An 18,606-nucleotide genomic window follows, 5' to 3' on the forward strand; every position below is an offset into this window, starting at 1 on the left:
TTGTGCTCTTTGAAGATTGTTCTTAGAGTTGGCAAATACTACAGAGATACCAAGAAGGAGAAACACTCAAAAGAATATGCTAACATTGTTTTCCTTGGATTATCAAAACTGATGCCACAGAAATTTTTATGAGACTTCAGTTCCTTGGCCTTTGTCTTACCTTAAGCAGCATGGAACCCAGAATGCTGGTTGTAAATGAGTCTGTGGAAGTCATACATATTGAAAGAATTTGTAAAGGAACTACAAAGAGTAAAGGTATAGTCTCAAAAACATTGTTCTAATTCCCTCTACATTCCGTCATTTTCTTCTTTTTAAGTCATAAACATCAATAAAGCTTCGTTTTGTTTCCAAAATCTAGGTTTTAGAATTTTGCATTTAGAACCTCAATTTTATAGGAAATTGGTCATGGTCTTTCTATTTTGAATTTTAGAAAAAATATAATTATTAAGAGAAGTTTATAAAAACTTAAATTTTTTTGCTGATTTCCACACACTTGTAGCTTGACATTCGCTGGGCGTTAGTATTTCAGACTTTGCTGAATTAAAATAGCATCTGCCTCTGCATGTACCATTCCTCTTTTTTTCACTATGGACCTGACACTCACAGTCTTTTCAGAAATCCATTTGCATAATAGTCATAGCTGCCTCACACAGAAATACTGTGAAACACCATTGTTTTGATAGAACACAAAAATCACTAATAACTGCCAATATTACTGATGCAAGGAAACTGATTTGATGCATATTTTCTACGGCCAAGAATTAACTATGATTGCCCAATTACAGATGACTATGGAATATTTTACCAATTGTCACAAAACAAACACATTTCATTACAACAGTGCAATACACAATATGTTGGGCATTCAATTGTTTGGAGAACCATAAAGCATCTAATTAGGAAGAGGGAGCAAGAGAGAAGGAGTGGAAAGAGTAGAGGGTATGAACAATATAGGAGCCCAAGGTTGAAATTAGAAAATGCAGTCAAGTAAACACTCATGAGTTACGTATCACAAACATTAATTCTGAAAAACAAAAGTCACTGTTCTTTTCTATTCCTAACACTAGAAGTAGATTTTGCTCACCAATGGGAATGGCATATTTATAGAGTAATGCAGAATATGGTTACAATCACTGAAGACATGGTTTACCCTCTTTTCCCACCCACTTCCAGCCCTAAATCCTTCAGAGACTCGGTGGAATAGGAAAATCAGAGGGTTGTTGATAATATGTCTAATACAATGAGGCTTTCCTATCTTACTCATGGACACCCCAAAGAGTAATATCAAGTGTTGGCTTCTCCCTCATCAAAGACATAGTTGAGCTTTATGACAGTGCTGATAAAGTCTCCAAGTTCTACAAAATCAGCGGTGACAATATTGATGCCGCTCTCTCCTGGCTCCTGGGTGCGGACCCATTGCATCATGGCTGGAAGAGCCCTGAGAAAGGAAGCAGAGAGAGAAGTTAAAGGAGGCACGGCAGCCTCAGTTGAGGTCTGTGGCTGGCTGATTTACCAAAACAAATATCTCAAATACAAGCACAGGTGGTAGAAAATGACCAAGTAAATTGCAATGAAGAGTTAAGTCTTTCAAAATTCATTGTGTTTGTTGCATATGAATACGCCACAGTGTGCACGTGAGGAATTGGTTCTCTTCTTCCACAGTGTGAATTCCAAGGATCAAATTCAGGCTGTTACCTGATAAAACAGGATCAGATGAATGGGGAGGAGGTCCCCCCTATCAGTGGACTTGGCAAGGGGCATGGTGGAGAGGAGGGAGGGAGGGAGGGACTGGGAGGGAATGAAGGATCTGGACATGGCTGGGGTACAGAGTTAATAAAATGTAACTGATAAGAAAAAAATAAAATACAAAAAAAAATAAAAAAAAAAACAAAAAACAAATTCAGGCTGTTGTGCTTGAGAGCAAGTGCCTTTACCTGTTGTGCCATTTTTCTGATGCTAAATTCTTAACTTGTGAATGAAACGTGAACAAAAGATCTTTATTTTACTGGTCTATATTAGACTCTTCAGTTTTAGAGCTCCCTGATACTGCTATAGTTTACAATGGATCTCACATTTCTCCTCTGGTTTTGCAAACTGTGATTGCATACCCGGCAGAGCTGTGGGACAATGAGGTGAACAGTGAATAATTGTATTTAGCAAGTGTTTATCATATACCCATTGCTTTTGGATAATGCATTAAGATGTTATACGTAGATAACCACAAAGCAAATATCTTTGCCTTCAAAAGGTTCATGGTTTGGTTATAAGCAGGTAAGCAAATAAAAAAGTTCCATCACCTTCCAACCCACTCACTAAGCATCTTGTACTTACAAGTTCACCTTGTAAGCACCTGAAATGTTCAAGAGAACAAAAGAGAAAACTATTAGCTTATAAAGTCAGCTAGTTGGCTCAGCAGTTAGGGATGCTTGTAGCCAAGTCTGATGAGCTAAATTTGACCCTCAGGACCCACAAAGAGGAAGGCAGGAGCTGACTCATGAATGCTGTTCTCTGATGTGCACACTGTGGGCTACATATCATCCCTTGAACGCATAGTAAAGTGTAAACTTACATTCTAATAAATAAAGACATACAATAAATGATAAACTTAGGTAAATTATTACATAGTTTAACAAGGGGGAATAAATGCTGTAAAACCAAATAAAGAAATGAATGAAGATAGAAGTATGAAGCTGAGAAAGAGCAGTATAGATAGATTACAGCTTCAAATGGGCAGTTTACTGCACCTCACTGATCAAGAGACATTTGTGCAAACTTTTGGGATTTTTGTCTTGTTTTGTCTTTTGTTTGTTGGTTGGTTTGTTTTGAAACAGGGAGTTAGTCACATAGCTATATATGAAAAGTGTCCTAACTACTGAGAGGGTCCCTAAAGGGGTGGCATAACTAACCTTGGAAAAAGGAACAGGAGAAGAGTTAAACATGAAGTGAGAAGTATGAGAAAATGGTGAGGTTCCTGTAGGGAATGTGTATCAACTACTTGTCCTAATACTGTGAGAAAATAACGGTAAAGTCAAGTTAAAGTTTTATTTCATAATGGAGAAGGTCTGTCAGTGGGAATATGGAAGGCTGGCCACATTGAGTCTGCAGGGAGGAAACAGAGACAGATAAATGCTGGTGTCTATCAGGCTTTCCTGTTCATTGCTTCTTCTTCTTCTTCTTCTTCTTCTTCTTCTTCTTCTTCTTCTTCTTCTTCTTCTTCTTCTTCTTCTTCTTCTTCTTCTTTTCCTTTTTTTTAAAATCCCTGCTGGATACCCTGAAACAAATTTAGAGTGGGCCTTTTTTCCTCAGCTAAACTTCTCTGGAAAAACTCATCCAGACAAGCCAAATCCTAGGTTGTTCTGAAATCCAGTCAAATTAACAGTGAGGACTAATTTATCACAAACCCAAGCCTTGCCAACCTGATAGCTAAATACAGCAGCTTTACAGAGGAAGACAATGCAGCCAGTCCTAATGAGACCTGATTGGCTAGGGTCAGATAGAAGGGGAGGAGGACCTCCCCTATCAGTGGACTGGGGGAGGGACATGGGGGGAGAAGATGGAGGGTGGGATTGGGAAAGATGATGAAGGGGACCACAGCTGGGATACAAAGTTAATAAATTGTAATAATAAATAAATAAACAAACAAACAAACAAATGATATGCTAGATATTTTTGTTTTTTGAGATTATAATATACTTACACCAACTACAATGAATAGATACGTGGAACTGTGGAGCCCAGTTCTAATAAACACATCTATAAAACAATTCTGACCTAAAGCTCAGGGATCATTGTGGAAGTGTGGGCAGAAAGATTGGAAAGGCTGGAACATCAGGGGGTTACTGTGAGATAAGGTTTTCTGGGAATGCCAAATGTTACACCCATAAAGTCTCACCAACATGACTACCTAAATGTGAGCTGAAAGAGGACAACAACAATTTCCATGCTAAAGTGGATGGAAGAAGGCCCACAGGTCCTCAACCCTACACTAAGAAGTACATCACCTTTAAAACACTGCATTTCACCCCTTGTCTCTATGTACTCATGGACATTTCATAATTTTAAACATGTTCAATCTAACTTTAAAATTCCCATAGTCTTAACAGGCAGGATCAATACCACTGAAAGCCAAAAGTCTCTTCTGGGATTCAAAACAATCTCTTAGCTGAGCACATTGTAAAAAAAAAAAAAAAAAGGAAACAAGTAAGTTTTATTCTTCCAATATCTAGAGTAAATATTTCTTTTAAAAATAGATCAATAGGAGACAACAAAGATTTGACGCTTTTCTATAACCTCATATTAAATATCCATTATCACCCATACTTTTTTGCATTTTGTATTTTTATAAAATCAGCACTCTAGGAATGATGCTGGCAAATTCTACCACCAGATCAATATGTAGTCTGGCCCTTCTACCGTACGTGTGATGTTCTCTATATTCTTTAGTAGCTGAACCTAGAAAAAAAATGTTCTAAATGTTGCTAAATCCCTTCAGTGGTTTAGCTAATTCAGTCTCTCTTTCAAATGAAGGTTCCCCCTCTTAGTATTTAGGTAGCCAGGTTCTAGGTTGCCTAGCAACCTATGATGTCATCATGAGTCACAGGGCAGGTAGCCACACCTGTCAGGCATGGTTACCTTGCTCCTTAAAAGAATCAACCAGCAACTTTGGCCTTCTCTTGGCTCGTGGCTCTTGCCCTCTCTTGCCCTCTCCCCTTTTTCTGTTGGGGTGTACTCCTCTTCCCCCTATCATATCTCACTCTTTCCTTCTCTCTCTCCCTTCATATAATAAACCTTTTTTATATAAAATCTGCTGTGTGCATCATCATCATTTCATGGGTCCTAACACTGGTGCGTTGGGGTGGGGAAGGGCTCTCCTGGTAGGACCTGGTCTGGTCACGTCAGGCCCCCTTTATTCCGACCATAATGCCTACAACAGATTTTTTTTTCCCTATCTATCCCTAACCACCTATGACTTAAAAGCTTTACTTTCTTTCAACTTCCCTGCCCTTACTGTGCACGTCTGTCCCCGTGCTCGCTGCTGCTCAGAGGTGTCCTGCCCTATGCTCAGAGCCCCTGGTTAGATTTTAAATTTCCCACAGAATGCCTGCCTGCCACTGGCTTGCAGAGGAGGGTTTTCAGTTGTGCAGAGTTGGATGCCACACACATGCGGAGAGTTTTAAACAAGGCCGGGACAGCCATCCCATGAGCAAGCACCTGGCCTTCCTTTGCTGCCACAGTTGCGCACCGCACATCGCAAGCCGCCATGTTGACTTTTAAGTTGAGAAGCCGTGCCATGAGCTCGCCCCTCCCCACTCCTGAAAAACTCCAAGCCGAGTTCAAATCCTGGGTCTCAATACTTCTGACCTCTAAGGTGCTACGTCCAAGCTTTTAAAAATCTTTTCTTCCTGATTTCTGTACACTCTGCTCTTAATATATATATATATATATATATACACACATATTTTTAAATGCTTTAAATTCTTATCTAACGATGTATACAATTTTCTCATTGGGTTTGCATTTATAGGACTTCCTTAGTCATAACTAACTTTATTTTTTCTCCTTTTAGACTAAAAACAACAGGTCTCATTTTAAATTGGTATGAATTTTTATATAACTTTTAAAGTCTATTTTTATGACATGCTATATATTGTCTATATATTCACATAATATATATTCACATAATATATATAGACAATAAGATATTGTCTATATATTCACATAAGTCTATATATTCACAAGTCAAACCTGATTCAAAATAAATTTTATATAATGATAAAATTTCAAAGTTATAAATGTCTATTCAAGTTAAGTTAATTTAAAATGTACATCTAACTGCCTGTGTCTTTATCAATTCCTAAATTAATAAATTGTGTTTCTTCTGCCATGAGCTACCTATGATCTGGATTCACCACTAGGCTTTCTGGCTAATAGGTTTGCTATAATAAATTCAAGTATAATTTTAAAATTGCTTTATACTGTTCTATGATATTGTTGATTTTAACACTCATAACTCAGGGGTTACTATGTACAAATTTTACCAATAATCCAAATTAATATTTATTAATTTTATAAGCATTTATTTATGTTAAAATTTGTTATGCTATATCTTTACTAAAAAAAGGTTTAAATATGCTTGGTCTTATTTTCTAAAAATGGTATTATTATTAATCTATAGTATAGCCTTAGACTTTTATAAGCTATGAACTTTTTTAAATTTTTTATTTAACTTTTATTAATTACATTTTATTCATTTTGTATCCCCCCATAAGCCCTTCCCTTCTCCTCTCTCAATCCCACCCTCCCTCCCCTTTCTGCATGCATGCCCCTCCCTAAGTTCACTGATAGAGGAGATCCTCCTTTCCTTCTTTCTGATGTTAGTCTATCAGTTCTCATTAGAAGTGGCTGCATTGTCAACTTTTGTGGCCTGGTAAGGCTGCTCCCCCCTCAGGGGGAGGTGATCAAAGAGCAGGTCAATCAGATTATGTCAGAGGCAGTCCCTCTTCCCATTACTGTGTAACCCACTTGGACACTAAACTGCCATGGGCTACATCTGTGCAGGGGTTCTAGGTTACCTCCATGAATAGTCCTTGGTTGGAATATGAGTCTCTGGGAAGTTCCCTGTGTTCAAATTTTCTTGTTCTGTTGCTCTCCTTGTGGAGTTCCTGTCCTCTCCAGCTCTAACTATTTCCCACTTCTTACACAAAATTCCATTCACTCTGCCCACAATGGGCCATCAGGCTCAGCGTCTGTTTTGATAGCCTGCAGGGCAGAGGCTTTCAGAGGCCCTTTGTAGCAGGTTCAACTGGATGTCTACATGTAGAAAAATGAAAATAAATCCATACTTATCACCCTGCACAAAACTGAAGTCCAAGTGGATCAAAGAGCTTAACATAAAACCAGACACATTAAATCGGCTAGAAAAAAAAAAAAGTGGGGAATACCCTAGAACTCACTGGTACAGGAGAAAACTTCCTGAACAGAACACCAATAGCACAGGCTCTAAGAACAACAATCAATAAATGGGACCTCATGAAACTGAAAAGCTTCTGTAAAGCAAAGGACACTGTCATCAAAACAAAGCAACTGCCTACAGATTGGGAAAGAATCATCACCAACCCTTTATCTGACAGAGGACTCATATTCAGTATATATAAAGAACTAAACAAGCTGAAAAGCAGCAAACCAAGTAATCCAATTAAAAAATGGGGAACAGAGCTAAGCAGAGAATTCTCGACAGAGGAATATCGAATGGCAGAGAAGCACTTAAAGAAATGTTCAACCTCATTAGCCTTTAGGGAAATGCAAATCAAAACAACCCTGAGATTTCACCTTACACCCATCAGAATGGCCAAGATCAAAAACTCAAGTGACAACAAATGCTGGAGAGGTTGTGGAGAAAGGGGAACCCTTCTCCACTGCTGGTAGGAATGTAAACTTGTACAACCACTCTGGAAATCAATCTGGCGCTTTCTCAGACAACTAGGAATAGCGCTTCCTCAAGATCCAGCCATACCACTCCTAGGCATATATCCAAAAGAGGCTCAAGTATACAAAAAGGACATTTGCTCAACTATGTTTGTAGCAGCTTTATTTGTAATAGCCAGAAGCTGGAAACAGCCCAGATGCCCCTCAACTGAAGAATGGATGCAGAAATTGTGGTACATCTATACAATGGAGTATTACTCAGCAATGAAAAATAAGGAAATCATGAAATTTGCAGGTAAATGGTGGGACCTGGAAAGGATCATCCTGAGTGAGTTGTCCCAGAAGCAAAAAGACACACGGTATATACTCACGCATATAAACATACAACATAGAATAAACCCACTAAAATCTGTACATCTAAACAAACTAAGCAAAAGAGAGGACCCTAACTAAAATGTTCAATCCCCATCCTGAAAGGCAAAGAGGATGGACATCAGAAGAAGAAGAAAACAGGAAACAACCTAGGAACCAGCTATGAACTTTTTATATACTAAATCATACAAAAAACTATTTTGCTCTTACTTTAATGAATTATATTTATTATTTTTAAGGCTCCTAATATTTGATGGTTAATGAATGCAAGTTAACAGTCAGTCATCTCATAGATGATCAACTTTTCTAACATGTCCAGAAATAGATTTATAGTCCTATAGTTGCAAACACGGGCTCACTGCTATCTTTAATAAATATCTGATAATGGTCCTTGAGTCACCTTTCGGAGTTGGTTAAAATAATAAGATAGGAGCCTTCCCAACAGGCTTTTCTACAACAAAACCTATGCTCCAGACCCTGGCTGCTGCTCTGAGGTTGTTGGCATTCCTGCACAAAAACAAGAGGTTTGCAATGCCTCATCCTGCTGGGGTATAACCAAAAGTCATTTTTGCCAGGTGATTGTTTCAAATACAGCCAAAGGCGATGCTGGTCCCGCTGCTGCCTCAACAAGCCTTGGCTGTCTGCTGGCAGACTGGCCTCTGGAAGTCAAAATTCTTCCTTGCAGGTTTGTCCTCTATGCCCAGCAATGGAGGCTCAACCAGCACAAGAGTCATAGACACTTCCAGACTTCCAGCTCCTTGGTCTGGTGAGGACAAATGGCTTCTTGATTCAGCAACCTCCACCACCCTTGCCCAACCCAGGGTAACATTGCAGATCTGTTTTGGCCTCACAGTGGGGTCCTGTGGACCTGTTGCCGACTTCTGTCTCAGAGACTTCAGATGCCTTCCCAGTTCTCTTCATTTGCAGGAGACCAGGCCTTAAGCCTGAGTCCTAGAGTTGCTCTTGTTAGGCTTAGGCATAATATGCCTTGTTGCCAGAATCAAAGAAACAGGCCTGAATAGAACTTTTCACTATCCCTTTAGCTAAAGGACAATAAAAATTCTTAACAGTCTCACCTATGTCTCATGGTAAATAACTAGATACAAAGACCAAAAAAAAAAAAAAAAAAAAAAAAATGTTGTTTGAGAGTCTAAGAAAGTGTCTTAAGGTTGGTAAATGCAAGTTATAAATGTTTGAGGGTCTAAGAAAGGGTCTTAAAGTGGTAAATGCAAGTTATAAAGGTTGCAAGGTTTAAGGTGATTTAAAGCATCCTAAATAAGTATAAAGGCTTAATATTTCCTCCTGTTGCTATGCTACTATTATATTGACTCTCCAGAGCTTTGACCTTTATCAATAGAGCTCTGACTTTTTTTTAAGTTTTTTAATTTTTTTTTTAATATTACTTACAGTTTGTTAATTTTGTATCCCTGCTGTATGCCGCTCCCTCTTTCCCTCCCAATTCCACCCTCCCTCCCTTATCTCCTCCCTGGCCCTTTCCAAGTCCACTGATAGGGGAGAAACTCCTCCCCTTTCATCTGATACTGGTTTATCAAGTATCTTCAGGACTGTCTGCAAAGTCCTCCTCTGTGACCTAGCAAGGCTGTTCCCCCCTGGGGGGGGGCGGTCAAAGAACCAGCCATTGAGTTAATGTCAGAAATAGTCTCTGTTCCCCTTACTAGGAAAACACACTGGATACTGAGCTACCATGGGCTACATCCGAGCAGGGGTTATATCCATGCATGGTCCTTGGTTGGAGAAACAGTCTCAGAAAAGACCCCTGTGTCCACATATATTTGGTTCTTGTGGAGCTCCTGTCCTCTCCAGGTCATACTAACTCCCCCTTCTTTCATATGATTCCCTGCACTCTGCTGATTCACTCTCTTAGAAGGATCAGGATGATGTCTTTCTGTCACAAGTAGTAAGTTGAGAGTCAGACACCAAGGTGACGGCAGAATGCATGAGTTGGGATCTCAAGTGGTTGTTAACTAAGGCTCAGGGACTGTGCACCAACACTAGAGAGAGCACCATTTGGTGAATAAGATCACCTGAAATTGTGTGGATGAAGAAGAGACTGACACACTTGAAGGTCAGCAGCTTTCAGGCGATGTCAAAGTTGTTTTTAAAAAACTGTTTGTTCAGGGTTGACATAGTGATAAGTAGTGATTTAAATAGTTTTAAGTTATTAGCGGTAGGTGTTAAGTTATTGAATACCTAGCTGACTAGACAGCACAAAAGCAAATTTGTCCTCATTAGCTATGTCTAGCACGTGACTTTTTTAGAAAAAAATTTATTTATTTATTTATTTTTTACCATAGAAGGTCATTCTTAAACTCACTCTGTAGACTAGGTTGGGCTTGAACTCAAGAGATCTGCACACCTCTGCCTCCCAAGTGGAGAGGCCATCACCACCACAACTGGCACTATAGTTTTCAATCATCTTTATAATCCTGATCCATATTCCTAAATATTTGCATTATCCTTTTAGATATCCATTGAGAAAGATCAAGTTGCTTCTCAAAGGTTCTCAAAGGCTCACTGCTTTCAGGATTTCCTTATTTTTAATAACTGAGTAGTATTCTGAGTAGTAGTCTATTGTGTAAATTACCACAATTTCTGTATCTATTTCTCAGTTGAGGGACATCTAGGTTTTTTCCATATTCTGGCTATTACGGATAGAGCTGCTATGAACGTGGTTGCGCAAATTTCCTTGTTTTATAGTTGAGCATATTTTGGATATATGCCTAGGAGTAGCATAGCTGGATCTTGAGGTAGCACTATTCCTGGTGGGAACTAGAAAAGATCATCTTGTGAGGTAATCCAGAAGCAGAAAGACACACATGGTATATACTCACTCATAAATGGTTATTAGACATATAATATAGGATAAACATACTAAAATCTGTAGTCCTAAAGAAGCTAAACAACAAGGAAGACCGTAGGAAAGATGCTCAATCCTTATTCAGAAGGGCAAACATGATAGACATTGGAAGGAGGAGAAAACAGGGAACAGGACAGGAGCCTACCACAGAGGACCCTTGAAAGACTTAACTGATTGAGGTATCAAAGCAGAGGCTGAGACTCATAGCTAAACTTTGGGCAGACGGCATGGAATGTTATGAAAGAAGGGGAAAATAGACCTGGAGGGGACAGAAGTTCCAAAAGCAGACCAACAGAGCCAAAAACCTGGGCTCTGGGGCCTCTGCAGAATTTGATTCCCCAACCAAGGACCATGCAAAGAGAGGACCTAAAATCTGCCTCAGATGTAGCCCACAGACTCATTATACAAGTTTGTACCCTAGTAAGGTGAACAGGGGCTGATAAGACCTGATAGGCTAGGGTAAGATAGAAGCAGAGGAGAACCTCCCCTATCAGTGGAGTAGGGGAGGGCATAGGGGGAGAAGAGAGAGTTAGGGTGGGTTTGGGAGGAGACGAGGAGGGAGCTACAGCTGGGGTACAAAGTGAATAAATTGTAATAAATAATAATTTAAAAAATTTTGAAAAAACCTCTCACTGCTTTCAAAAATGGACTGACAAGTGGGCAAACTGGTTCTAACAGCAGCAACCATTACAGAAGATTCCTATCTTGAATACTCTGGATCTCTAGACCAAAGACACATGAGCATCCTTGCTCATTAGATAAGTGCTGTATTGGTATGTGTGCAGATACTCAGGTTTGGACCCCATCTGTCTCTTTTGGATTTGCAGAAGCAGATGAAGTATTCTTGCTTTAGAAGAAACACAGCATCAGCCTTGCATTTACAGAAGGCATACATATTGTCATGAACTTTTCTTAGGAAGAACATGTTTTTTGCATATCTATCTCACCTTAAGTGGTGAGAGGAAGAGTGAGTAACTAATGTCAAGGCCAGTGTTGGTTTTTAATCACCTTACCTTAATGGAGGAGACTGTTCTCCAAACCTCCTGGGTACCTAGGCTCCTGAGTGCCCAAATAATCTTGGTGACATGACCGTTGCAGATAGCTTCAGATGCCATCACTACTCTGAGCTTAAATTCTGGGTCTCTGAATTTAGACCTAATTGTTATCCCTATGAAGAGATGTCATGAGAACACATGACCTTTCCTTTCTTTCTCTCTTTCTCTCTTTCTTTCTTTCTTTCTTTCTTTCTTTCTTTCTTTCTTTCTTTCTTTCTTTCTTTCTTTCTTTTTCTTCTTTCTTTTTTTGTTATAACATAGATTGCTGTGATAACTGGTAGAATATTTGTTTTGGAATAGTTTGTAGTCCTCAAAGAAACACAAATAGTACATTGAAAATATTATTTTACTCATCAATGAGCATTTTTCTATTTTCTGTGTATACATACATACTTTTTACTTAATTTATTATTTATTACAATTTATTCACTTTGTATCCCAGCTGTAGCTTCCTCCCTCATTTCCTACCAGTCCCACCCTCCCTCCCTCTTCTCCTGCTATGCCCCTCCCTTAGTCCACTGATTGGGGAGGACCTCCTCCCCTTCCATCTGACCCTAGCCTATCAGGTCTCAAAACAGGACTGTCTTTCAGAGTCTTCCTCTTTGGTCTGGTAAGGCTGTCCCCACCCTCCAGAGGGAGATGATCAAAGAGCCAGCCACTGAGTTCATGTCAGAGACAGCCCTTGTTCCCCTTATCAGGGAACCCATTTGGAGACTGTGCTGCCACGGGCTACATCTGTGCAGGGGTTCTAGTTTATCTCCATGAATGGTTGTTGGTTGAAGTATCAGTCGCAGAAAAGACCCCTGGGCCCAGATTTTTTGCTTCTGTTGATCTCCTTGTGGAGCTCCAGTCCCCTCTAGGTCTTTCTATTAGATTCATTAAATTCCCTGCACCGTGTCCAAAGTTTGGCTGAGTCTCAATATCTGCTTTGATACCCGACTGGGTAGAGTCTTTCAGACGCCCTCTCTGGTAAGCTCCTGTCCTGTCCCCTGTTTTCTCCCACTTCTGATGTCTATTTCGTTTGATTGAGAATATGCCCTCGGGTCCTTATACACACTTATAAACAGATATTTGGCATATAATATAGGATAAACATACATATATACTTTTTAACAGTCAATATGATACCAAAGGCAAAACAAGCAATTATGTGCCAAATGACTCTCAAATATTTAGACAGTCATAAGTAGAATTATGTTAAACAAAAAGACCTGCTATACTTGATTAAACTAGTAAATAGCACCAAACATTTATTTGGAGTAGCATTTCTTTTATGATTGCTCCTCTAGGTCCTGTTTGATTAACTTTTCCTGTTTTCTCTCCTCCTTAGTGTTATTTTAATACCATAGGAAGAATGCTTATTTTTTTATATGTCTGTGCCCATACTGGTTATGTATTTATGACTCATAAGAGAATAAAAGTAAAAGAAAGTTTTAATTTGCTTCATCAAGGATTGATTTTTGCCCCTTGGAGGCAATACTGCCACAGAGAATGTATAATGTACAGCTACATGACAAGTACTCAAAGTAGTCAATTTTATTTAGCACCACACATATAATTAGGATGAACTGACAAGTCTGTTCTGGAAGAAATAAGAGACAAACAGTTGAACTGTCTTGGTTGGTTTTGCTGGTGAAAGGCTGTCATAAGAAGCCTGGCAAGCCTCATTAACAATTGAAATTTATTTGTCATAGTCTAGGGTCTGGAAGTCTAAAATCAAGGTGCTAGCAGTTTTGGTGGTTGGCGGGGGCTCATTCTTTAAGAGAACTTTCTGGCTTCTGTTTAACATTATTTTTAACATTTATTTTTTTGTTACAAAGAATTTTTTTTTCATTCACTGCCCCATTACTTAGTCAGGTCACTCATCTCGCAAATGATATTTCTTCAAAACAGTAGTCAGAAGTAAACGTGTTAACACTTTTAACAGTGACCAACGTCTGCCACCTTAACTAGACTGCAAGCGTTTGGAGCATGGGGACTGTTTTCACACAGTCACTCTCCTGGTGCTTGGCATAAGGCCTGGCATGAACTGAGAAGTTGGTAAGTACTTGATAAACATGTGAACAAGGTTTTAGTTTTAGAGACAAAAGTGTGACTCCTGGAAGCAAGGAAAGAAGACAGCCTATAAAGCCCCTGCTCAGCTCCCTCCTGGCTACTGTCACAAGTACTAGTTCTGACTCATTGTTCTTTTGTGAGAATAAAAGTGTCTTTAAAAAAAAGTTACTGGAAAATTTTACAGTTTTTCTTCTTAGCATGTCTTGCACACATGTTTTCAACCTGACTAGTCGACTTTAAAGTGCCTTTCTCCACCTGCACAAAGTGCCATGTGATTCTGTATGATGATAAAGACTGTAATTATCGCCTTCCCTATAAAAATGTTTATTAATTGTACCTATCAAATCATCAAATTTATTTAACATATTCATTATGCTTACTAGGTATCAGTATTTCTATTTAACTAGAATTCAATTTATTAGGAATGTATTAAGAATCCATGTTGAATTTATACTTGAGGATGTGTGCATGCTGCACTTTCATAACTATATTTTTAACATGGTACCTACCTCCATTATTTCTCTAAACTGACGCATTTTATGGCTAGGAATAAATAATTATGGAGAATGAAGCTATTGTGTCTTTCTAAATTTTATTTGAATGTAAAGCACTTTTAGCAATGTTTCTTTTACTGAACGACAAGTTTCCCAAACAATGCACTGATTTTTATAGAAATCTTTGATGCATTTGAAATATGGATTTGCTGCAAACACTGAAAACACCAGTGTCTTGTTACTGTACTGATCAGCTCTATGTCAGCCTCTCCTTAGAGCTCCTTGCCAGTCAGCAGGCTTTAAAACAATCCCAGGTGTTCTTCTCTTAATTGAAATTAAGTTTAGATTTTTTAAAAATGTGACTTCCTGTCAATGTGGCCATGTCTAAAGGTTGGAAAATGTTGTCTTAAATGTAAAGAACAGAAAGATAACGCTAAAAGAGACTCTGAGACTGAAGGCGGGCACTTTGCTCATAGAAGCATGTGGTGGTCCACAGAGAGGCCATAGGTCTGCAGGTTAAACAATGGTAGTCCTTTAAAATAGCCTCAGGTAAATAGGTGTATCTCATAAGTCATAAAAGCCGTATACTCTGGCTCTCACACACATATGTGCATGTGTACATGCATGGATAGAAGCAACATATCTGATTAATCCTTGATAAAATAACTGATTTAAATTATTTCCCTTTAAGAAAGAATTGTATAGCATAATCATGTCTCTTTCCTTCCAACCCGTTCATTGATCACCTCACACTTAAAAGTTCCCATTGTAAGCACATGAAACATTCAAGAAAACAAAAGAGAAAATACTTTTATAGGGTCTGTAAGTGGCTCAGCAGTTAAGATTGCTTGTAGCCAAGTCTGATGACCTAAGTGTTGATCCTTGTCCTATGAAAGACAGTCATATCAAACTGGTGAGAGGGAGAGGGGGGGGTCAGATTTAAATTGTATTCCTCGTCCCAATTAACCTTAGTTGTAAAAGTAGAAATGTTAGTACCCTGAGGTTCATACACACTCACACCCTCAGGGAATGAGGTCCTTGATAGTGCACTTTAGATGTAGTCCAGGGTTGTTCAACACTAATAGGCCACAGCAGACATGTTCTGAGCACTGCGGAATACAGGCACAAAAGCCGCAGCTGCACTGGAGGCATGGTGGCGCAGTCCCTGGGCCAAGCGTCAACCCCCTCCAACAGGCACTAGCAGCTTAAGAGTTCCGAGGAGTTGATTCCAAGTCTTCAGAAGCTTATGAGACATTTCTGCACTTATTTCCACTCTCAGAAAGCAGTTAGCTTGGTTTTGTTTTTGTGTTGTTTGTTTAACAGAAAGCAATGAAAGCAAAGCAAGAGATGCCATCTATTTCCCTTGATGATAATAGCAGCCCATTTTTTTTGTAGCTAGGAAAACTTTAAAAATCCATTTTCAATTAAAATAAGATCATATAAAGAACAAGAAAAATGAGAGTTCAGAAAATGTACTGTGTCCTCAGGCTCATCCCTTGCTCCCAGGCAGCGGTTCAGAGTGAGTCACAGCTCTGCTAGGAGACAGAATGTTAGCACAGCCAGGCCTCTGATGGGGCCTCCTGGTGTGCGAGAACTATGCTGTCAGTTAATTTTCCAAGGGAATGAAGCAAGAAAGAAAGCTATACAAATTCTAAACAAAGGGACCCTTCAATATATTAATAAGATTAGATTGCCAGAAGACAGACAATAGTTTCTCTTTCAATTGTTGAATCTCAATATAATGAACAGGTCTGCGTGGGATCAAGTGTTCTCACTTCACACTCTTTTCTTTGGTACTAACAGCCCCCAACTCAATGCCACTGCACTGGGAATTTGAGCATTCAAAGCACAGGAACGATTCACCTTAGAGCACAAGACAGCATCTGTCTGTTAGCACCTCTCCTCTTTGGAACAGTTTGCTGAGAGCTGCTGCTGACCTTGTGATAGAGTTGTTAACTTTCTAGTTTTGCTAGGGAAAAAGAACTCTCAATGTCTCTCCATGTTTGTTTCTTGAGTCTCAGCGGTTCCCAAGTCAGACCTAGGAATAGCAGAGGTAGCAATGTTAAAGGCTACCATCTAACCACCATCTGTCGGCTTGTGACTCAAATAAGCTGTTGCATATATTTATTGTAAGATTTTTTAATCAGTTTGGTAATTTTTTCTTTTGAATTAAAATAGAATGATCATACATATTATTTGAAAGTACAAAATGATGTTTAATCCACGTAGCACATCATGACCTTATCATTTCTTTATTTTTGGAGCCTTTCAGTTCTTCTTTCCTTAAAAAAAGAAATACATTCATTTATTTGTACCAGGAAGAGAAAGAGGGAGGAGGAAGAAAGGAGGGAGGCTAGGCCTGTAGATATCATGGTGCATGTGTGGATGTCAGCAGTCAATTTAAAGGAGGCAGTTCTCTCATTCTCCCATATGGAACCCAAGGATAGGTAGATGAACAGAAACGAGGCAAGCATCTCTATCTGCAGAGCTGTCTCTGGTCCTCGATTCTTTTCTATCCTTCTTAAATATACTATAGACAACTGACAAATGATAGCTCCCTCACTGCACTAGAGCACACCAGAACACATTTCTCCCATTTGTTTTCATAAACATCATCAAGCCCCATTCTGCTACCTTCTCTCTATCTTTGCAGCCTTGCTTTTACTTTGAGGTCAAGTTTTTTTTTGTTGTTGTTTGTTTGTTTGTTTGTTTCAAATATGGAAAGCCTGTAGCACTGCCTTTCTGTGCTTGATTTATTTTTATTTAGCATAATGTCCTAAGTTTTTATCTATTTTATCACAAATGACAGGCCGTCATTCTTTTTATAGCCAAATAACATCCCATTGTGCGTACATACAGCCTCTTTTTTATCTACTCATCCATCAACAGATAAGTCCTTTTTGTCTCCTGCAACTTTGCTGTAGTGACTGCAGCAACAATGAACACAGAGTGCTGGCATCTTAAGTTAGGATAGAATTGCAAGATTAAGTGAAATAACAAGAAGGCAACAGCGCTCCATCACCAGCGTTAACATGGAGAGTATGTATATGTAGTCAGCTCTCACTTTTCTAATTTGAGGTGACTCTCAGGCAGGTGACTAGGAGTAGCTGCTCTGCTACTTACGTGTATAGTGTGTTGGGTCAGTTGGGGTATCTGCTCAGGTTCTAGCTGCTTGTCAGGGGATGATCTTGTCCCAGCTTCTATAACACTCACTAGCTATAAGATCTAAGTTGGATTAATGCATAAGAACTGCCCTCAGAGAGGGAGAGAGAGAGAGAGAGAGAGAGAGAGAGAGAGAGAGAGAGAGAGCCACTTTGCCGAAGATTATATATCATTCCAACAGGTTACAGGCATCTAATGATTACCTTGGAAGGGGTGGATAGGTGCACTTGGTTCAAGGTGGGTCAATCCAGAGTACACACCGCAGCTCCAGTTTCCAGAACGTTTGGTTGAGACCTTTGTTCTAATGACACCACAGTTCAATTTCTTCCTCTAAATTCTATTTTGTTCAATATCCCATAAGACTCAGCTGATTCTTTAATAAGCCTTCTGTTCTAAGTCCAGGCATCTTAGGATCTGTTATAGAAATCAACCCACAAGTCTTTAATTTAGATTCAGGGGGTTCTGTGATTATGAAGTTTCTCCTTTATCCATAGTGGTCACTAAGATAGGCTGATAAAGATGATGAGCTCCAAAAACAAAACAACTTTTCAATTTTCAAAATGCAAGTGGGAGAGGTCTTCAGTTTACTGAAGGATTTGGGGGAATTGTTGCCAGAAAGAAATTAAATTTATGCCCAATGCCTGGACTGCCCAGACTCATGTGGTCCTCATTTTCCTCTCATAAAGCAGCCAGGCTTAAAATAGCAAACTATTCCTCCTGTCAGTGAGCAATCTACTGTTAGGACCAGTGTTCTCAACCTGTGGGTCATGACTCCTTTGTAGGTGACGCGATCCTTTCACAGAAGGTGCCTAAGACCATCTGCATATCAAATAATCATTTTATGGCTCATAACTCATATGTAGAAAAATTGCTGTTATGAAGTAGCAACAAAAATAATTTTATGGTTGGGGGGAACCACAACATGAAGAACTATATTAAAAGATGGCAACATTAGGAAAGTTGAGAACCACTGTATTAGGATTTCCTTCTGTGTACCAGTAAGTTAAGAGTAGCGTATGAAAGAACTCAGGAGCTCTAAGCCTGCCTATAACACTCCAGTACAAGTAATCTACAAGAAATGAATGGAAATGATCATATCAATTGATCATATTACAGTGTTTTGTGTAGAGACTGTGTGAATCTCCGTGTTCTTGATACAACTTTT

General features: G+C 39.2%; 1 protein-coding gene across 1 annotated transcript in view; it reads right to left on the reverse strand.

Moving 5' to 3' along the window:
• Window positions 1-335: 335 nt before the first annotated feature.
• The window catches only part of Plcxd3 (phosphatidylinositol specific phospholipase C X domain containing 3), a 211,638-nt gene continuing 193,367 nt past the window's right edge, over window positions 336-18,606 (reverse strand). Inside the window, exon 3 of the mRNA XM_055601086.1 lies at window positions 336-1,438. Within this exon, the coding sequence (XP_055457061.1) occupies window positions 1,285-1,438 (154 nt within the window). The 3' untranslated portion in view covers window positions 336-1,284. The remainder of the gene's footprint in view (window positions 1,439-18,606) is intronic.

Source organism: Psammomys obesus, unplaced genomic scaffold, assembly GCF_907164565.1.
Source record: "Psammomys obesus unplaced genomic scaffold, mPsaObe1.curated_primary_1811, whole genome shotgun sequence".
NCBI lineage: Eukaryota > Metazoa > Chordata > Mammalia > Rodentia > Muridae > Psammomys > Psammomys obesus.